Source organism: Jatropha curcas, chromosome 2 (genome assembly GCF_041381405.1).
Source record: "Jatropha curcas cultivar XTBG-Jc1 chromosome 2, XTBG_Jcur_1.0, whole genome shotgun sequence".
Lineage (NCBI taxonomy): Eukaryota > Viridiplantae > Streptophyta > Magnoliopsida > Malpighiales > Euphorbiaceae > Jatropha > Jatropha curcas.
Window position 1 is genome coordinate 2,082,035 of NC_143152.1, and position 22,948 is coordinate 2,104,982.

Here is a 22,948-nt window from a genome sequence, read left to right on the forward strand (position 1 = left end):
TTTATTTGGAAACATATTTGTACAATCGAAAAAAAAAAAAAAAGGACATTCAAATAAAATTTCTTTAACAGCAGCGGTCGTAGAAATTTAAAATGTTGTGTTTTAGAATAAAAAAAATGTAGATTTGAATTCTATGGAATTGAGTATGTCTAACTTAAATTTTTTTTTTTTTTCTAATCCAATAATGATGTTATTTTATATTTTTATTTTTATTTTTTGGAAAATTTGAAATCAGTAATGACTTTTTTTTTAAATCTAGTAATAACGTTAGCTATTATTAATATGAAACTATAAAAACTTCAACAATTGTTTTTAAATGCAATTAAAAATAATAGTAACATTCGTAATTTTTTTTTTTAGTTTTCAAATTAATTGCTCAAATCAACAAAATTTTTTACATCAATTAAAAATAATTATTATGATGAATGTTACTGTCTATATAATTAAATAATTAGCATGGAATATTTATATATGTATTTATATGAAATTTATTATTTAGATTTTAATAAAAAAAATGACAAGTTATTATATTGTACATAATAAATATAATTGGTATTTGTTATCTATTTTTATTAAATTATTGTGTCAAGAGTGTTATAAGAAATAAAGACAAATGAATTTTCATTTAAAAAATTTATCCAAACATAATTTTATGGTATTCAATTAAATTATTTATTTTAAATTATAGCATACCAAATATGATAAATTTATTTACAAATGAATTTTACCTAAATTTATTTACAAATAAATTTTACAATCATAATTTATTTATTTTAAACGGACTGTACAACTAAAATTTAATAAGTTTTACAATCATTAATTCATTTGTTTCAAACGGACTGTATAACTAAAATTTATTTAGTATAGTAGGATAGTTTTACCCCCATCTAGTCAAATGTTGGTTAAGTTGAAAAAAATATTAATGATAAAGATTGAGAGATTTAGATAATGACAGATTGAAAATGATAGAAATAATTGAAGTGGCAAGAACTTAAATTGTGGGGGATAAAGAAGTGGATGGGGCGGTGAAGTGGTGGTGAAGTGGTGGTGGAAGTGGTGGTGTAAGGGTCATTGGAAAGCGTGTCGGCCGTTTGAAGGGGGTTCAATGTTCATGTTCAAATATTGGGACTAGTGCCCAACAAGAGCAACAAGAAACATCAAGTTTTTAATTAATTATTTTTGGGGACCAGACCTGCACGTGAGACAAGACTTTGGCACGTGCATAAGGCAGAAGGGAAAAAGAGTTTCACTGTTTCTTGCTAAAACTTGTGCGTAAATGACACGACACAAAATCCAATTTAATTAAATCAAGATAGTATAGTTCTATCTTATACCAATTATATATATTTTTACTAGTGTAAAATTTAGAATTACTGTCAATTTTATTTTAGTGAAAAAATAAAATTTTTTTTACAAAGGAAAAAAATAGAAAGGAGAAGCTGTTGTTTTGCCCCGTGTGTGTAGATTCCAAAAATAAAAATAAAAATAAAAATAAAAATAAAGAAAGAACACACAAAATCCTATTGATTGACAACACATCCACTGACTGTCTTATGATTTCAAGACCCCCGATTTGACGTTTGACTTGTCTTTTCACTCGCCCTTCTTCCTTCCTATCTCACCCCTACACTCCTCCTTTTATTCTCCCACTGTCGCTGTATCCAAGTTTTCCATAACACTCCCCTCTTATTTCAATTTTTTACTTCCTCAAACATGGCCTTTCCATATGAATTTTTTCCATTTTAGATCACCATATGTATTTGGAATATTGTGCCTATCAATATTCTTTTTCTCTCCAATCAATTAATCTCGTTAAAGACTTCTTAAATCATGTCTATTGATACCTAACGCGTCAATTTTGAATCTATTTTTGTAATTAAAGCATTCTATGAACTTTTAACATTAGATGGATGAGTTTTTAAATCATCATTACCCGCAATATTAAACGTATTATTTTATTTCGAAAAGAAAATAATGACGTAATATGTATGTTTCGCGATAAATAACACGTCAAATCTCGAGAATTTTTTTTTTTATTTAAGTCCCTTTTTATGTTATTAAATTATTTTCTTTTATACTTTAAAATCTTTTTAAAGTAATGGTTAGCTGGCTTAGTGGTGAACATGGCTTTGCCTAAAAATTTCTGAACATTAACTATTGATACTCCATTACTAGTATTAGAATAATTAAAGCAATAATGATGATGATTCTATTAAAAAAATATATATATATATTCCATAAAAGGATAGCGGCATTCTTAAATGATTAATAATTAGGGAAAGATTATTACATAAGATGCTATATTAGGAAAGAATAATCAAGATCAAAATTTTTTTCCTCTCTTAGCACTTTAGTGCAAAAAAATAGTTTCCTAAATTAATTAATATTTTCATAATACCCAACTTGGTAGAAGATCATGTGAACTTTCCTTCTATAGAGTGGTCCTCTCCTACTTTTTTCTTTTTTCTTTATTTTTTACCCCTTTTGTTTATTGCAATTCACTTTACTTTTCTTTTCAAGTCATTATTTAATTAATTATTTTTATTTCAATTACTTGAAATTTTAATAAATATTAAAGAAAAAAGAATTTAAACTTCTGTCTTACAAAATATTTGATTCAGCAGCTGATGGAAATTTTAATAAATAATTTCAAAAGCTTCATTTTACAGTTTCTTTTCCAATAATTACTGGTGAATTATATAATTATCAATGATTTTGGTCAAAGTTGGAAATGATATTACAGCTTTTGAAGCACATAATTGCTTACACAACATTTATTTTATGTACTAAATTACAATTTTTGGTGTTCATCAGTAAAACTGTTTTGGCAGTCAAAAACGGGAAATAAATTCGGTACGTCAACGAACGACCTTACATTTTAATTTTTCAAATGAGTGTTTGGCATGCGTGATTCGCGTGGAGATTATATTTCACTTACACACTTCTTCTACAGCTGTTCTCTTATTCACTATTTTTTGGGAACCCAACTAGTTACTGTTTTGATTTTCCTTTCTTTTCTAATTTACTATTTTTTTTTAAAAAAATTATTTTTTCGAATAAATTAAATTAATCCACGGAAATTATTTTCAAATAAATTCATTATGTGGTCCTTTGGATTGATGGACAGAATGTAAAATTAATGAATTTAAGATATATTTTTAAAATAAAATTATATATATAGTTTTAGTTCAATAAAATACCGAATTAGTCAAAATTGTAATTTATAAGACAAAAGTAGGGAATTGTTGCAATCAATCATTATAAGTCAGGTGAGGGAATAGATCATTGAAACAAACCTTCACATCCATAGCCATACAAATTATAATTCATATGAATTCTTTTTTTTTTTTTTTTAAGTATTGTGTTGTTTTTGTTGACCAAAAATACTGAAAATTGGAATATTTAAAGATGGTGGTAGCGGTGGCGGCTGTGACTTGGATTACTAAATGTCAAAAGCTTATGTATATATGATAATGGCAGCAATAAGAAGAAGAAGAAGAAGAAGAAGAAGAAGAAGAAAGAATAGCTTAAGCAATGAATATGACTGATGTGAACTTCACTTAAGTCATCAGATTATACATCCAAAAAACAGTTTCACTTTACTTAAGAGTATTGGGATCTGTATCTATCTTCAGTCACACCTGATGTGCCCTTCCCATGAAATTAATTACCATCAGTTTCACCAGCTATTTTGCATGCATGTGCAATTTTTTTAAAATTTGTTTTATGTTTTCTTATAAGAAAAAAAAAGAGAAAACATTGTGATCGGGTGGTGGTTCAATTGATTTTTTCAGAAATTTCGAATTCGAATCTTCTCAATCCCAGTTGTTTTCACCAATTTTTTAAAGATGACCATCCACTGTGCAAATTAATTTATAAATGAGAATTTATCTTCATTTATCAAAAGTTTTTTGATGATATACTATTGAGCCCTAGAAATATATTAATCAATCTCATGCCCATATTACCTTCATTAAAAAAATTTATATATCGAAGTCTTTGAAATTTTTGAACTTCAGCCCACATTATTTACCTATATATCATTTATCATTATCAATAATATCAGATTGGAAGAATTGACTAGTCAATTCCATGAAGTGTTTTCCAAAAAATAAATTTAAAAAAAAAAAAAAAGTTCCAAGTCCATTTCAGATCCTGTCTATTTTCAGGAGGATGCAAGTAGATATATAAGTTCAAAGTTTTCATAAGAACAAAACTCCATGATTTGATGGTCAGCTAAAAGAAATTCATTATATGGTTACCATTAAAATTAAAACTTTGCATACTAATATGAAAAAAAAAAAAAAACAATTTTCTTTAGTTGTATTGAAGTTTTTTATGAATAAAATAGGTGAAAGAATTCATTTTGAAGAGATAAATGTAACGACTTTTAATTAATATTTTAATAAAGTATTATTTTTTAACAACGATTGATATAATAATGCCAAAGAAACTAAAACTCAAGAAATATATACATTTGGTAAAGAATCAAGATTTGACTTTGGACTTAATTGGGGGACTCTTAGTCTTAGCTAGGTGGAACCCATTTGAAAATTAGTTGTAGGACCCTTAATTAATTAATTTTTCTCTTTCAATATAAAATCTTTCATGTCTAGTAAGTTATTGGGTGAAGAAAGTGGGGGGTGAAGCTGACATTAGGTATAATTTTGTGGAGAGAATTAGGTCAAAACACCCACAATTAAAATTTTGCCATATGTGGTGGTGTTAGAGTCAGCTCAAAGAAACAATAAGAAAGGTCTCTCCCATCCATTAACTTAGGGGCATATATCCTAAAATCTAATTTGCACATTCCACCAATTAAGGCTCCTCTTAGCTCTCTCTTCAAAGACTAAAATTCTTCATTCTTTAAAGGGTTGTAAGTTCTTGACTTGCTGAAAAGATAGACATAAAGGTCACAAACACTACTTCTAATTTAGCTAGAATTTGACAAAATGTGGTTTGACACATCTACTATTTCATATATAGACATAATTCCCAATGGGGTCTTGGAGTAAATGATTAGGGTTTGACATGTATGATTAAAAATGGTCTTCTTGACCACTATATAGTGAAAATCCATATATTAATTTGGGAAATTCATGTGTTTTTCTTTAAAGCAATTTCATTTTTTCAAGCAATCATTGTGAGCAACTTAGCGTGTTCAAGTGTTTTTCCTTGCCTACCCACAATTTATTAGGGGAAAATATGGAAAAATTAGGATCATGGACCCATTAGTTGATGCATATATATATATGATTATGTATAATTATGATTATACAATGCATTGTATTACATCATGTAGGTTATCTTATTGACATGTACAACCAATAATTCGAAGAAAAAGAGGACAAACATTGTCCTCAATTGGCGACATTAATCATGGAGTGCTTGTAAATGACACCTACATCCAAGAAAATCCATGTGATCTAGGACAAATGTTAAGGAATAACATACCAAAATATTTACTGGCATATGTGTTTATTTATATCTAATTTATAAACAAAACCCAATAATACAACTGTTTAGAACCTATCTCGTAGAAATTCAAATCCTTACAATTGTTTTGAACTTAATTAAGTCTTGTTATTAATCAAAGTTCGGATAAGATTCAATCTTCCATAATCAAAGTTCTTAAGTTTAAGCTTTAGACTTAGAGTCCCTTTAAACACTTGAAAAGAAACAAATCGAGTTAATGTATTTTAGACACCGATAGTTTAAATCGAAAAAAAAAAAAAAAAGAAAAAAATGAAAAAAAATACGGGTCATCTTCGTGGGATGGCCGATGTTGTATGTAATTATACAGTCAACGAAGCAAGCAAAAACAATCTATCGATTTGATGTGCATGGGACCTACAAATCAATCTATTTTATGTGAAATACTACAGTTTGACAACAAAAATTTCCCTTCCTCAACACCGTTATTTACCCTACATTTTTCTGTTCTTGCCCTTTGGAGACGACTACTTACCAAACACTTAAAACCTCAGTGTCACCAGCGATTTTTTCTTTTTGGTAAAAATGGAGGGATTTGATTCTTTTTTATATATGAACTGTTTTTTAAAAAAAAAAATGAAATTCTAGCTTTATTTATAAAGTTAAGGACTCAAAACCTAGGGTTAATAGTTATTGCTATTGAATGAATTTTATCTACATAAAACCTTGAGTCCCAATATGAAAAAGTAAGGTCTTATCTATAAATTCCAATTATCAAAAGTAATATATAATTCTTTTTGGTTAGTTTTTTAACAATCCAGCATCCGATCTGAATTCCCGCCAGATAGGTCCACAGATGTTTAAAAGGACTCCATAGTCATGGTTTAAATTCGAGAGGACTCCATAATCATGGCTCGAACTCGAGACATCTCGTTGACCGAGAATGAATCATTGTCGTCTCATCTTACTCATCTGGGTAATATAATAATTCTCTTATCTAATTGATTAGGATTCAATTTATGAAGTTAAATAACTGGAATTAAAAGGATATGCATTTTCTTCATTTATAAATTTAAAAATATCATTAATTAATCAAATTGTAGAGTATTCTTAGTACAATATATCAGTTGATGTCATCTACTTGTCATCAAATCAAAAAAATAATGATTAAGAATTCTAATCTAATTGTAGGTAAGAAAATCTAGACTTCTCAGAAAAAAAAGGAGGGGGGAGGGATTATATATGACCATCTAGAAGTTTCATTGATGTAAAATTTTTCCCTGAATATTAAATAAAATAAATGAAGTTGACTAGTGATTTACGGGTCAAATTACAATTTATAAAATCCTATTTTGACTAGCTTCACTATACGTTAGTGAGATCTTTTATAGACTTTGCAACAATAGTGCATGCAAGCTTGTCATGTGACTTGCTTCGTCATTTGTGAAAGAGAAAGTTAGAATAATGCAAATAAGTTATTATCTAATTGGTTTTCTCACTTACCTGAGAAGTAAGAGATCTCGAGTTTAAGATTTTTTGATCGAAAATATTTTCATCACTGTAGTAAGTCTAAGAGAGAATTATTTATATTTTATAGTCCGCAATATTATTTTGACTCATTAAGTCTTCTCGATAAATAAAAAAGAGAAGTTCAATAATGGTAATGTTGTTCAAGAAAAACAAAGCAAACGAAGAGTTGTATTATGTGTAAATGCAATCTCTTTTGAGTGACCATGCAGGCATTTGGGAGACCACCACCCACTTGTAATTGAAGCAAATATATATCTAGAGAGAGAGAGAGAGAGAGGGAGAGGAGTGATCCTAGCAAAATCCACTTGGGTGGTTTTGACTTCCACCAATTAGGGTAACCATGCCCATCATTACATGAGAGAGCAACACTAACCTTATTCTGAGTGGAGCAAGTTGTGATTGTGGCTCTATAGACTTCTTTTCCTATAAGTATATTATTAGGTCCCATCTTCTTTTTCTAGATTGATGGTTCTATATCTTGCTATACCTCAATCAAACCTTATTTTGCAAACACAATCTTTGTTTGAATCCAATGTTTATTTTGTTGGCGTTTTACAATATTAGAATTTTCCTAAAAACTATCAACTTTATATTATAGATATGAAAGTGAAAATTAAAAATGGTTTGATATGCAAAGAATTCTACTAATAAGGTCTCACCAAACTGGGTTTAGTGCATAATTAGTCTGTTAAGGAAGGAAAAGAAAAAGGATTCCCTTGCCAATATAACTACTTAGTCCATTATAGCACACTAGTAAGTGTTGGTTAAGGATGCTATGCTATAGAATATGTACATATTTATATGTTTATTTAAAATTAAAAAAAAAAAAAGTGGAGAGAAACTGTAGACTTTATAAGAGATTTGGCTGAACATGTAATCAAATCTTTAAAATCTTGCTTGTAAAGGCTGTCTCCAACTTCTAAAAGCTACCATAACTTTCAAACACTTTGCTTTTGCACCAATCAATTGAGTTAGATTTTGTATCAGACTCTCATTAATTATAGCTAGCCACTTTCAGTCAGGGCTTCCCATGCTCCAAATCTTTACAAAGAGTTTGTTTGGCAAAATTAATTGTTTTGTTAATTGTTAATTATTTTAATAGCGTTTAACTGTTAATCTACAGTTTCATTAAGTGTTAAAAGCTAAACGTTATATTAGTTAAATTTTTATAAAACAATATATTAACCTTTAAAGGCTGCTTCAAATGTCATGTTACCGAACACTATAAAAAAAAATACCGCTACTTAAAAAAGCTGTTGCAGGACATTAACCAGATGAAAATTATATTTTACCAATTAGATTCGTTGTCTTTGAGGGCAAAGGGGAGAGATTCAAAAATTTTGAATTCTTCTCTTTTATATCATATATGTATATATTGAATTCATCTGAATTCACATTATAAGATAGATACTTGAAAAATAAAATTAATTAGTGAAATTTAAATTTCTAACTTTGTACAACAAGGGATAGAAACTTTCAAATTTCAATCATTAAATTACAAATCAAATGATATATTAGACTAATTAAACAAATAAGAATTATAAATGCAAATAGTTAGAAATAGTTATCAAATTGGCAAGAATAATAGAAATAATAATTAAAAAAAAGAAACATTAATTCCAAGATTTTCTAGTTTTTTCCATTGGAGGCTTCTAATTTGGCAACCAACAGATAAAGGAATGTGCAGAAGCCTTGAGCCCTACAATGCCTCAGAATGATCTATTAATCTATTATTGCTTCAGAATCGCACAATACCCTCTTTTTCCTGTTTTTCTTTTACCCTTTACAGGTAAAATGACTTACATTTTGAATTTATGAGTTATGACCCTTATTCATAATTATTATGTAATGGGGAAATTCTTTTTAATTAGGAAAAATATATATAGTTCTTTAAGTACCAAAAAAAGAAATATCCAAACTTGAATATATATTTTATTATTAGGTTAAACCCACTAATGCGCAATATACATGTAAGAATGTGAATTGTTGATGATATTCTTAATATAACGTATCGATAAATTGAATTTTAATTATTATATTAAAATTAGTTGACAATTTTAACTATATAAACAGAATTTACCTTGTGTTAGAAGTTTGGGTAGTCAAAGATTAAAAAGAGGCAGGTAAAAAAATAAAAAAGTTGGTTGATTTATGGAGTTAGTTCAAAATTAGGGAACCAGCCAAGCATGAGGTACAACCTTCCATTTTAGGCTGAATGATAAATGGGCTAGGCTTGACCAACATTTTTGCTGCTTTAAATTTAAGAATGGTTTAGCTGTAGATGCTATTGAGATGTTGAAAATAATAATAACTATACAGTCAATCGATTCAATGGATTATAACAGTATCTGTCAAGGTTTTTTTTTTTTTTTTTTTTTGATGCGTTTGATGTTTGAGTAACTACAATGAAATAGTAATGATTCTTGGAAAAACTATGTAGAGTAATTCAAGAATTTGTTAATCAAGCATGTGAACAGTTATGCAAGAATATTGCAAAAAAAAAAAAAAAAAACTATATAGAACCATAAAATATTAGAAACAAACAAACAAAAGGAAGGTATGACCTAAGTCCTATGCTCAGTTTACCATGTGATGTCAACTTGATTTATGACTTTACCTCATTTGTTTTGTTTTCATTGGAGCCTCACTCAGCATGAGGTTATTTAAGGACATAGACCTACCTCTTTTATAATATAACCTTGCATTATTACAATTTAACAACACAATCTAAAACTCTCTCTATCCACAACACCACAGCTTCTGCCAAAACTTCTCATTAACATTAAGTATCTGGTAAAGGTATAAAAAAATAGTGGCAAGTAATATGTAGAAATATGCAAAAGGAAAATTAGAGAGAAAGAAGAGTTTTTTTGTTTTTGGGTTCCAAATGATTTGACAAGACAAGAGATGCATGTGAATTGGGGTGGGAAAGTTTGATGTAGACATATGACCTGACCTTTCAACCCAAACCCAACCCACAGTACTGCCCCATCACTATATGGTACTCTCTCTACTTCTTCTTCTTCTTCTTCTTCTTCTTAATACTATACCATAGCCAAAGCTGCATCGAACCAGTCACTCACTCACTATATTTTCTTTTTTTAATTAATTAATTACCCAAAAGTGTTTCTTTTTTTGTGCAATAGAAAAAAAACGGCTAAAGAAACCGTACTAATTAATAGAAACGGTCCTCAGATAGGCATTAAACACACTAATGTAGGCATGACACGTGTCAGTAACCCATGATCACTCTCCATCAGTCCCCTATTCTCTTCTACTTGTTTCTGATAGATTTTGTATTGTTTGACACAGTTTAATAATAATAATAATGTCTGAGCATGAGACAGTGAGTACTGTTTTTTTCTTTGAATAAAAAAAATTTAATTTTGTTTTTTCAGTTTTGTTTTGTGTTATTACAGCAGGCACTGACTCCCACGTGCAACACTGTCACCACCACCCCTCTCACCTGCAGTCACCAGTCACCACCATCACCACCACCATCTAGGGAGAGAAAGAGAGAGAGAGAGAAGAGATGTCTCTCTCATTCCTTTTGCCTTTTCATTGATCAATCTTCTCTTCCTCTACAGTGTTAACTGCAGTTAAAAAGAGTCTTTGACCAATGGGTAATTTGTGTTAGAGAACAAAGTGGGGGTATTCTTGTCATTTCCTTGCGTGGAATTATTTGTATGTATAAGATAATTGATCCATCAAAGAATAGGATTTATTTTCGAGACCAAAGAAAATTTATAATTATAGTTGAAATTAGTGAGTTAAATTAAAAAATAAAAAATAAACAATAACGAGATGATTCTAATTATATAATATTGAACATTAGGTTTCTAAATTAAAATGTCAACTAAGCATTAAAAAAATTTATGTCAAAGAATAAGATAATTAATAAAGGCAGCTTAAAAAATGTTAGGTGGATTTTAATATAATATTACAACGGTCTAAGTATATTAACAATAAATTTTAGCAAAAAATTATACGAGGAAATATATATTAATTTCTATTTATAAGGTTAAGAATTTAAAATTTGAAATAATTATTGTTGTAAGAGTTTTATTTAAATATTATTTATACATTAAGCATAAAACGATATATATATGTTATGTGTGGTAAAATTAGTTGTTTTCATAGCTGTTAGTTATTTTTATAAATTTTCATGAAACACTAAAAGCTAAACGTTATATAGATTAATTTTTCACAAAACGCTGCCTTAACATTTAAAAGCTGATTCAAATGTTATGTTACTGAACACTATAAAAAGTAGCGTTCAACGTTTTGACAAAACTACTTAAACAACTGTTGTTGTTGCCGAACACAATCAAATCTTTAATAATATCAAAGAAGAAAAGAAAATTGTAAAAAGACTTCAAAATTCACTCTATTAGAAAGACTTATCTCATTGAAATTTTCAAATTTCAGTAATTTTTATATGTAAACTAGTCACATTTGCAACAAAAGATATTTTTATCCCAACATCAAAAAACCACTAGAGACTTTTAATTAGGAAAAATAATAATAATAGAAACTAATGTGCATGCACTTGGAACTCCCTTCCCAAACTTTAGGTTGTACGTAAGATTAAACCTTTAACTTTTACAAAGCACAAAGTGCTTTTTTTTTTTTTTTTTTCTTTTTGGCCTTAAAATGGAAATTATGACAATTCTTTTTAGTGAAAAAAATAGAAAAGAAGAAGAGATTGACACAATTAGCAAGTAGAAAATAAACACCCATTAATGATTTTTAGGGAAAGCTTTTTAAAAACATCATGCTCTTCTTTTAACTATTAATAAAAAGAATAGCACAAGTGGATAGATAAATCATAAATGTGATAAGAAATCTTCTAGGACCCAAATGAATTTTTTTTTTACAAAAACAAAAAAAAAAAAAAATAGATAGCTAAAAAATATTCTATGCATAGAGTTATATTGATTTTACACTGTGTCCTATATGTGCTTTTAAGGTTTTGAACTATAGCATATGGAAGGCTAGTAATCACTATTTTTCCCAACTTTCATCGCACATCTCTTCAACTTTTACCAAAAAAGGTTGTTTGCAATCAAATTTTATATATGAGATATGTAATATTACTATTATTATTATTATTATGCATAAATAATTAACTATAATAAGAAATTTAATTTCATGAGATAGTATGCAAAGATATCTTAATTAATTGTCTAAGTTTAATAGTGCAATTTCATTTTTATATATAATAATTAAATTACTTTTAAATGCTTGAGTTTTTTTTTTTAAAATCTTGTCATTTCTCATTTTATATAAATGCTTGATTTTTTTTTTCTTTTACAAAATGGAGGCAAAGACTAAAAACCTTAATGAACCTTTATTTAGGTATTATGGACAAAGTATTAATTACCACTTAGTGCAAAAATTCTCTTCTCTGGTAATGGCTGGTTTGTAATTAGTAGACTTTGCACCTAAAGTGAAGAAGAAAAATTGCAAAGAACCCAAAAAAATAGAAGTAATAAAAATCAATTTTCAGGCAGTTTTGTTGATGAGATGAGTATCCTATGATATGTAACTTTCTTGGCCTTTTTGCTAAGATCAACCGATTTCTATAATTGGCCATCATTTTCACTTTATTGATTAGACTGCTAATTAACATTCTAAATGATAATTAGGAAATAATCTATTTATGTATGCTTCACTTAAAAAACTAACCTTCTTGTTTTGGGTTCTTCTCATTTTTAAATTTTCACATTGGTGTTGGTATCATTTTGCTTTCAAACATCAAATTCTTGACATAACTTGTTTTTTTTTATATCAAAGATCAAGTCGTAAAATGTTGATGTGGATGAGGTGACAAGACGTGATAAATATGGATAGTGTTCAACAATAATTTTTTAATTAGTTTGGTAAATATAACGTTTTAATTAGCTTTTAGATATTAAGGTAACATTTTATAACAGGTTAATCTTCTAATGTTTAGCTTTTAGCATTTCGTAAAAAATTACTCAAACAATTAAATTCTACTAAAACGGTTAAGGCGGTGTTCGAAAACAGCTTTTTAAATAGCTAGTCAAAATGCACAATGTTATTTTTTATAATGTTCAGTAACATAGTATTTGAACTAGCTTTTAGAGGTTAACCCTTCTAACGTTTAGCTTTTACCATTTCATGAAAAATTACTGAAACAGTTAAAACGCTACTAAAACATAGAATTTTATGAACAGTTAGCTCATGTAATATTTAGCTTTTATTGTTTCACGAAAAATTACTAAAACAATTAACAAATAAACACTATTAAAACAACTAATAGCTAACTTTGCCGAACAGATCCAAAGAGCTATCAAAGCAACGAATGTTGTTGAATAGATCTTATATTATGAATCAGCTTTCATTTGTTAAAAAAATTAATGAATAAATTTATTTCTCAATCAACAGAAGCCGAAATAGATAAAAAGAATAAATTTCAAAAAACAAAATATATATGTTAAAATAAATTAACATCAATCGTAAATATTTTTTTAAAATTTTTATTTAAACATAATAATTTCACTAATATTTTATCAATAAAAAGTCAAAATAGTAGTACAAAATTACAACGCCCATTTGAAATTAGAGCATCTTGTTATCTCTATATTATAAATATCACCTCATTAATTAATTCCTGTAGCACAATGATTAAGTATTTGTATTAATAAAAAATGCATTGTTAATTTAGAGATTTAGGCATAATAAAAAATTATTAGATGCTTTCTTTCAAATTGATGTGAATCCAATTTTTTATTATTCCAATTTTTTACCAAACAAGCATGTATAAAAACAAAATAAAAACTGTCTATTTATAGTTAAGGAAGACAAAACCTTATCAATTAATCAATCTTGGGATATGCCCTCCTATAGTTTCCAAAGAACAGAAGAAATAAAACCAAAAAAAAAAAAAAATTAATAATTTGAGAGATTCTTAATTGATAATTGCTCAGTTCATTAAACAATAATTAGAATATTGACTACAAATGATGAATAATTAGAATTTCAACCACGATCAAAAGAAAAAATTAGCAAGCATACATGAAAAATATATATACGAAAAAGGAAAATTTATGAAAATTATTGGTTTCTTGGAGTTTTTTAGGGTTTGTAGATAGAAAGACCCACGTGAAAAGAGAAACCATGTAAAGAAAAAAAGACAAAGAAGAAGAAGTTCGAACAGCAACAGATATGGACAGAGTTCAATGAATTTATATTTTTAGATAGAGCCATTAAAAAGCTTATTGAATGAGAAAGGATCGGTAAAAATGGAGGTTTAGGTAATTAAAAACTATAACAGGCAGAGAGAGAAGAAGGAAGAGGTTAAAAAAGGGTCAACTCAGTCAGAGGCAAAAGGGGACACTGCAAATTGAAATAATGCGAGCGTGTGTGTGTGTGTGGCTGTGGGGGCCCATTAACACCGACAAGCGTGGGGTTGTCTTGTCATATCAGTTTCCTTTTAGTGGCCCTCTCTCTTTAATTTTTTTTTTCTTTCCTTTTATTTTTATTTTTTCACAATTTATGCATTAAATATTAATTAATGTTAGTCACTGATTAGAGATGATAGGAACATAAAGAAGCAACTTGCTCCTCAGCTACTTAAAATTCAGCTCCCAAATATTTATTTTAACTCTGTTTAATAAATTGGCTCATCTCGAATTTTAAAATAGACTCGTACAATATTCTCTCTATTTAAAATTAGTATTAATTTTTTTAAAATAAATATTATTTTTATAATTTCAAGACTCTATTAATTTGTAAGAAAAAAGAAAAAGGAATTAATTTTAAGAAAGAAAAAAGAACTCTACAAGAATTAATTTTAAGAATGTCTGAAATATAAAATAAAAAAGAGAAGAAAAGGAAGAAAATTGATAGAACTGGCACACTGATGTATCTAATTAGGAGAGTATATGATAAAGCAAACATAAAATATCCAAAAGGACGAGGACAAATAATTATACTATTCTAAAGAAAAAAAAGAAAAGAAAAGAAAAGAAAGCCCCTGCTCCTACAGACATCTATCTCTCATAGTTCGACTGTCCTTCACCAGACATATCACATACTCCAAAAGAACAACTTATCTAAAAGCCTAGACATCAACTCAAAGCAATCGCTATTACAATAATTCTTTTATTTTCAATATTTCCAAACAGGGAATTTAATTCAGATTTGCCGGTAAATCAGAATTGGGTTTGAGAAAACACTTTTTCTTAATTTTTTGTTTATAGTGGTCTGAGTTGATGTTTGTAAAATTCAAATTTTAAAAATTAAATTTTAAATAAATAATTATTTAATTTTAAATTTGAAAACTTATTTAAAGACCTAATAACTTACTATATTCAGTGAAAATGTTTTAATTTGATTACTTATTATTTTAATTGAGAATTTGAGGTCATACATCTAAAATATCTTAAGTGCGACATCAAATTAGCTTTTATGTATAGGAGACTAGACTTCTTCCTGTTTTTTTTTTGGTATGAGACTAGACTTTCTCCTGAGACAAGCTCCGCTGTTATTTCTTTGAAGAGTAATACGTGTATGTATCTTGCCCAGGCTTAGGCCCAACCCCACAAATGAGAAGGTCTAATACTCTTACAAAATATTATTCAATGCATTTATATATATATATATGTCATTTTTCTGAAGTGGGTAGTAGAGCTATTTAAGCACTCTACTTAGAAATAAAGAACATAATGATTATTGTTGTTAGAATGATGAAAATCATAGGCCAAAATCTTTAAGAACTTAGTCCAATGACATGAGAGCAATAAAGATGAAATGCACAAGCATGCAAGAGAGGTAACTAGCTCTATAATCTCATATCCATTTAGATGTTAAAACTTTTGTCAAAAGTGAAAAACTAACAAACACATGAAATGAAATAATTACAAAGCAATAAATAAACAAATTACAGGCTTATAACCTGACCTCATCTCTCAGGTCCATAAGCATATGGCAACGCCGCCAGAGAAAGAAGGATAGAACATAAGAGAAGATCTAGCAGACTCATGGTACAAGTAGCCTTTCTAGGTTGAGAGAAAATTTGTTAGTGGAAAATATGTATATGGGAGCACACCTTAGATGATTGCCCAAAACTTCTTTCTACAAATTAGCACCGTTTCGAGCTTCTTTTCTTTGTTTTCCATAGCATGTGATTTAACATCCCACAGAAATTTTGGTGCTAATTCACGGATTCTTGCTATGATGGATTCTTCATCTCTAATGATAATAAATCCCTGCATATTTCATTTGCTCAATGAGTCTGAGGTCTGCAATTAATTATTTAGGTCGAACAACACAAACTTGATTTCAAAAATAAGACTATAACTGATTCTGATAAATTAGAGAAGCAATGGGATAATTGAATCATCAAGACATTTTTAGTCAAAGTTTATAATGATCTCAACCAATGAGAAAGAACATAAGATAAATTCTAGCTTACCATGCATCTAAAACTAAAAGTGAAACAACACAAATAAAGAACTAAAGCAAATCCAGAAAAGTTTTATGTAACTATCCACGACAAACCGCATATCAAGATTTGTTCTTTTCCTGAAAATTATCACATCGGTCTATATGTTCAAATACTTTGCACAAATCAGCAACTATTGGCCTATTAAGTAGAGGAGTAGGAAAGAAAGAGAGCGAAGAGAAAAGGGGGGGGGGGGGGGGGTGTTGCATAGCTTTGCAGCTAGCTACATAAGCGTATATCAGCATTAAGATACTTTCATTCAAAAGAATTACCTGAGGTCGTATGACACGGTCCATCTCCAGCATTATATCTTCTAATAAGCAACCTTCTCCATGGTTTCTGTAATGAGCGAACAGATAATTGGCATGCAACAAATCATATGTGCGAGGATATGTCGAGAACGGTTCACACCTAAAAAGAAAATAAGCATAATAAGCAAACCAGTATATCACTAAAAACATATTTCAAAAATTAGCATATAGCAATAGTCAAACTTGATCCGTACATTCTTACCAATCATGAAAAGCACCTAAGAGTCCCCGATCATAAATAGCAGATAATGTATTGTTCATGCTCGTAGGAACAATATTCATCACCCAAACAGGCAATGTGTTCAAAGCCACTGCAAACCCACCAACAAAAGCATTCATGTCCATGATGTTTCGATTATCTGTCTCACTGACATTCATCAGCTTCCAGTAGTTGCTGACTTGTTTTTGCCAGAAGATGGCATCTGAAGCAAAGTCTTCTTTACTGATCCCTGCAATGAGCATGTCCAGAAATCATTGAAAAATCTACGTGTCCTTTGGACCCTTCGCCCGCCCGCCGCCAGTGGAAGCAAGCTAGCCCCCTATGTTGGTTGCCCCTTTCCCCTTTTCATAATAATAACATTCAAGCCCAGCAAGAAAAAAGCCCCTTTTGCAATGTTTAAAGTATCTTTTTGGGTAGTTATAGCAATTAGTCTAAATTATGAGGTTGAACATCAGTGCCCATTCATATTTCACATTCAATCATGCCCTCAACTGCTATATATGGAAATGCACAAGGAGCCAACCAAAGTAGCCCTTTCTTCATTTTTTACCTTTTCTTTTCCTGTTGAGAAGTTGGGGTTATAAATTAGTGAAGTTATTCATGCACTACTTGCAAAGTATTTGAATTCAAATCACTTTAATTGAGTAGAGTTCAGTTTTATATTATATACCTTCAATTGTAATTTATGAAAAAATGCCAATTCAAGGTTTAATTCAAATTTATCCAAAAACTTAAAATTTTAATGATATTCATGTCAAATTGAGCTCAAGTATTACATATTGAGCCCATATTAAGTTTGAAAAATAAAGCTTGACTAAGTTCCAGTCAAGTTCTCTAAACCTCAAGTTTTTTAATAGAGTCAAATTTGAGTAGCATTCTTTAAGTTAAAATGCTTATCCAACAAATAGGGGGAGAAAAATAGTAGCATTTGAGCAAAAGTGGGACGTAAAGAGTCAATGAGCAAGAATAAATAAAAAATGATGTGGTGGAGTTATAGGTGGTCATTATATTCATTTACTTTGAAAGTTTAAACATTTAGAGAACTACAGTAGTGAAAGACTAAAAGTATAATCAACATAATTTTGCCTTATAAGCATTATTTGACTTTATTTACACCTAGACAACATGGATTGGACTAATTTGCTCCAAAAGAAAAATGTCAAATTGTACATTTGAAAGAACAAAAAAAGAGAGAGGCTTAATTGTCCATTTGAAAACTGTATTAGGGCTTCTAAATGCATTTGACCTATATTTAAGGGATTATCACTTGGAACTAAAAATCTCACCTTCCATTCCATATAAAAATGAAAAATTGTACTTTAAAATGTTATTAGGTATGAAGTAGAGTAATGGACTTAAGCAGGGAAAGCAGAAAAAAAACTAGGTAATTGAGCTCATAAAAAGCAAGATAGAAGTAGACCTATTCTGATGAGACTCTCAGAATATATGGAGAGACGCACTGGCATGAGAGGGAGTTTCTGAGGATTTACTCGCTCGCCTATTCTTCGTATACAATTCTGTAGTGGTGTATTCCACGATGGTTTAATGTCATCCACAGTAGCACATACATTTATAAGCTTCAGTTCTGCATTGCGCATTAGGCAGGACTCATTTTCTTCTTTAACCCAAATTGCTGTCTGAACTTTTTGAGCAATGAGTTTCCAGCACATTGCTGAAGTCAGATTTACCAACTTTTCCCAAATCTGCGGATAATTTTTATCCTTCTTGTACGCAGGGGGAGCTGAATAGACAAAATATCCATTTTGTCGCAGGAGACGATTAATTTCTTTCAGTAAAATACCATCTGCAGGGGACAATATAAAAATAAATTAAATTCATCGAAATTTCTTTGAAATATGCAAGAAAAAGCAGAAGAATCAATCTTTTCAACTCAGGATGATTCTTTCTAAGAATACTAGTGAGACATTGTCAGTCAAGGTTCTCATAAATGCCAAAATCTAAATGCAACAATGTCTGCCAGAAAGAAAATAGAGAAAAGGTATGTACAAGCTTGAAAAACTGAGAACTTCAATCCATCATGTCTTCTTATGCTGCTGGAACAGTTAAAAAGCTCTTCATTCAGATTAAGAAACCAACATTAAACTTGTCTTCACATCTCTTTGAAAACTTGTCTTTTCTTACATTGTACAAGATCATGACGGTCTTCTAGAAATGTTCATTAACAATAGTACAATCTACAGGACCATGTAACTTTTACCAACCCATATCAGAACTAGCCATTGGCAGAACCAAAGGGGGACTACATGTTTTTTTTTTTTTTTCTTTTAATCCTACTTGCAATTTATATATTCTATCATTTTTGTAACCTTAAACTCCTATCCTCCTGATTCTTTTTGGTCATCCATTGATTTTTCTTTTAAACTCCTATCCTCCTGATTCTTTTTGGTCATCCATTGATTTTTCTTCCTTTACATTCATCCCCTCAAAATTTTTATTTTTAGCCCCCTCATTTCATTAATTCTTTTTAATTTCTAGTTCCACCACTGGCACCAGCTGCATATCAAACATATTCCCAGCAACTATTCACCAGATTTAGCATTGGTTGCAGAGATGCTCTATAAGTTCCGCATTCTCTGCACTAGATAGAGAAACAAGTTTTACAAAACAAACAATTTAAACTTGAAAGGTGATAGCTACCACCAATACAGTCGTGCAATAATCCCTCCAGCCCAATTCTTCTTCTTCTTCTTCTTCTTCTTCTTCTTCTTCTTCTTTCTTTTCTTTTTGTGTGTGTGTGTGTGTGTGTGTGTGTGTGTGTGTGTGTGTGTGTGGTTGGTGCAACCATGAAAACAAATAACAACCACTGGTTGCTTCTTTTGGCAAGCAATCACCAATTTGATTTTTGCTGCTTCATAACCATTAAAGTAAGTAATAATCAGTTGATAAGTTATTTTTGTGAGTATTATCATTTTAATAGGAGAAACATTATGAGTGCATGATTATTATAAATAGAGTTTTATCTCATAAAAAGTTTTAACATTAGTAAAAGCTGTCGATGCATTCCAACTCTCTGCAAACAATTCCCTAACATCTCTGTGTGCATAAATATGTAAGAAACATCAACATACCATTCTCATGCCAATCAACACGACACCTTGAACAGTGAACCAAATCAAAAGAGCTAGAGGGATAAGGTAGTTGCTTTGTGGCAATGGCAGATATCATAGCACCAATTCCCCGTTCTAAAGCAAATTGGATCTGATTTTCATGACCGTCTTTGGGAGCAAAGGACATTGTCTGTATATCTAAGGGAATAAGATAGGCTGAGAAGCTAGCAACCCCACAGCCAACATCCAAAACTTGAACAACCCCAGCTGAGCGTAGATCACCTGTTTCACTAGTTATCATATCTCCTAACCTGCACTTAGATTAAAAAAACTAAAATGAACAAAAAAATGAGTCACAAATATGCACTGAGTGCTTGGGTAATGAATTTATCAATAATGATATAATCATTTCCTCCTGCAGAAATGATAAAACTGGACCAGAGGTAATGAGATACATAAAAGTCAGCCAAAGTTACCTCTGAATGTACTCTGGTGCTCCATGCTTGAAATGAGTACCACCACCAGGAAACCACCATAGCTGATTCTTTTCATGCACCCAATTTTGTCCTCCTTTGACTTCTGCAAGGCGTGTATGATTTACATTACTCCGCCACACATAATCCCTGCTGGTTGGCCATTTTATTGGCAATTTATAATCTTTTGGTGGTGGCACCAAGCAAAATAAACGCTTTTCAGGTGGAGGGCAATGCTTCTCTAACTCTTCTCGCCTAGAAAGGTCTAAGCTTTCAAGCAAAGTTGTGACATAAGTCGCATCATGGCAAGGAATATGCTCATTGAACTTCAGGGGACATATGTTCATCCCATTTTCTGGGATAACCAATGGTGTTCTCCGATTGGCAAGAGCAATTTTATTGGAAAATGTGTAGCTACCTGCAATTGTACATGTTATATTTACATAAGCCAAGTTGTCAAAATTCAATGTTACACACAAACTGCAAGGCTTCATAAGTGCTAGCATTCACATGAAGCAGCTTTCCTGAAGGTTGAAATAAATTAAATCACAGTTTTGGTGGCAAAAACACACATTAGCTCATACATATTCTTAGTAACATGATTCTATCCTCATCAAGACTTAAACTTTAACTGTGCAGTGTTCGTTTATCTTATTTGGGGCTCTGGCAACTCTGCAATTTATAAGTACATTCAACTAATGTAATGAGGCTCTAACACACCCTTCCAATAAAATCCAATGTGTAGGTAACTAGCAAAGTAATGCATAGTCCAGCTAAAATCTTATTATATATGGTCAACAGTTCCATTTTATACTTCCGACTCAAAATTCTTAAATACATGTCCAACTTACACTTAGAGCAATTGCTGTTAAAGAAAATGCCAAGTTTCTACAATCTGCAATTTCTAGATTGTACCCTGCTCCAAACTTTCGATAATTCTAAAAATTCTACTAAAGAATCTTCCAAATCGTTCTCACATCAATATAGACAGAGTAACAGCTATATATTGAAAATGCAGCCACATGGCGGTCTTCCAATGCATTCAGAGATCCCAAATAATCCCAATCAATAGAAACTGATCAATGTAGAACTTTACATTCTATACTAATCCCAAAATTGCAATTTTACACTGTAATTCATACCAAAGATAAATCTTCTTATGCTTGGACATCAATAAAGGAAGTTCAAAATAAAGTACAACTAAGTTAAAGTTGAGGACCAATTTAGTAACTAATACATTAATGTAATGTAATCTTTGTCAAAATCCAGCTCCGAATTAATTTCAATAAAACTAAAAAAGACACAAAGATCATGCAACATATTCTACAGATACAAAAATTTCTTTAAAGAAAACACACAAAAGCTGGATTACTATAAAAAGAAAGAGAGAAGAACATACCAGAGGAAGAAGGAGAAGAGGAATTAGAGGAGGAGAAGTTATATATATAAATAGAACCATTGTTGCCAAAGAGAGTGCCAAAGTAGAATGAGCCCACCATTAACAACAAAGCAACCATTATTAGCTGCCCTGATTTCGAATCAAAAGCCGACCTCAAAGCATATCCTCCTCCCATCTTTCTCTCTCAGTGGATCTAAATTAGACACGTTTCACCTTACAGTAACAGTGGAACTAAATTGCCATTTCCAGATCTCTTAGCTGTAAGAACTAAAGCAACAGAACAGAGAGAAAGATGAAGAGAAAAAATAAATAAATAAAATCACATTAATTTTCTTTTTTCTTTGAAGCTTCAGTTAATAGTTTTAGTTTTATCATTAAATTTTAACTAATTACGTAATCAATACATAACAGTTTCTTTTTTTTTACAATAAATACTTAACAGGCTAAAAGCATAATCGCCGCTTTTTTATCACGTGAAAAGCACGTGGCACACTTCCGTTTGGTTATTGAAATGACGGAATAGCCCCTGAAGTTAAAAGAAACCGAAGCCCGACCGTCAAGAAATCAAAAGGGGGTTTATTAAAGGTAGAAGTTGATAAGCAAAGAGCATGATTTTGTTTTCATTTTTTTCAAATATTCCTTCCCGTTTTAAAATTATAATCTCAGTTTTTTTCTTATGTTCTAAAATAATTGTGATATATGCAATTTTTTAGAATATTTTTTATTTTTTGTACAATATCTTTATATAATAATTGGTGTAAATAATTAGTATTAATTGAATTTAATAGAAAGTGAAAAGAAATATTAAAATAATTAATTTTGAAATCTTGAAATCATTAATACGCGATCTTTAGAATTTTTAAAGGTATATGAAAAAATAAAAAAAAAATTACAATTTAACTAATTATTCTTAAAATTGTATGACAAATACTATTTGGAAAAGAGCAGTAAACTCATAACCTCGTCTTTTACTTCCTCTCAATCATAAAAATAAATTAACCTATCTTCTCCGGTGATCCAAAATTTATTTCTATTTTCCTTC

At 29.9% G+C, this 22,948-nt stretch overlaps 1 protein-coding gene across 2 annotated transcripts; it reads right to left on the reverse strand.

The window, feature by feature from the left end:
• Nucleotides 1-15,767: 15,767 nt before the first annotated feature.
• On the reverse strand, nt 15,768-22,253 carry LOC105645074 (S-adenosyl-L-methionine-dependent methyltransferases superfamily protein). 2 transcript variants are annotated; one of them, XM_012230584.4, is made up of 7 exons: nt 21,907-22,250; nt 20,511-20,925; nt 20,056-20,345; nt 18,387-18,770; nt 16,949-17,195; nt 16,708-16,846; nt 15,768-16,199 (listed from the first exon to the last, which is right to left on the reverse strand). In XM_012230584.4, exons 1-7 carry the CDS (start codon nt 22,079-22,081, stop codon nt 16,041-16,043), a joined length of 1,809 nt encoding a protein of 602 aa, XP_012085974.1. In that variant the 5' UTR covers nt 22,082-22,250; the 3' UTR covers nt 15,768-16,040. The 2 variants fall into 2 exon arrangements, with proteins under 2 accessions (XP_012085974.1, XP_089573697.1); XM_089717571.1 differs by lacking the exon at nt 15,768-16,199 and having other exon boundaries at nt 16,707-16,846; nt 16,941-17,195; nt 21,907-22,253.
• Between the last annotated feature and the right edge of the window lie 695 nt (nt 22,254-22,948).

What these genes read in the sequence shown, in the direction of transcription:
- LOC105645074 (XM_012230584.4), bottom strand. Translation starts at nt 22,081, where the DNA reads ATGGGAGGAGGATATGCTTTGAGGTCGGCTTTTGATTCGAAATCAGGG. An exon ending in GCACCAGAGTACATTCAGAG is followed by an intron (nt 20,346 to 20,510) that starts GTAACTTTGGCT and finishes ATCTAAGTGCAG; the next exon opens with GTTAGGAGATATGATAACTA. An exon ending in TGAGAGTCTCATCAGAATAG is followed by an intron (nt 17,196 to 18,386) that starts GTCTACTTCTAT and finishes TGCTCATTGCAG; the next exon opens with GGATCAGTAAAGAAGACTTT.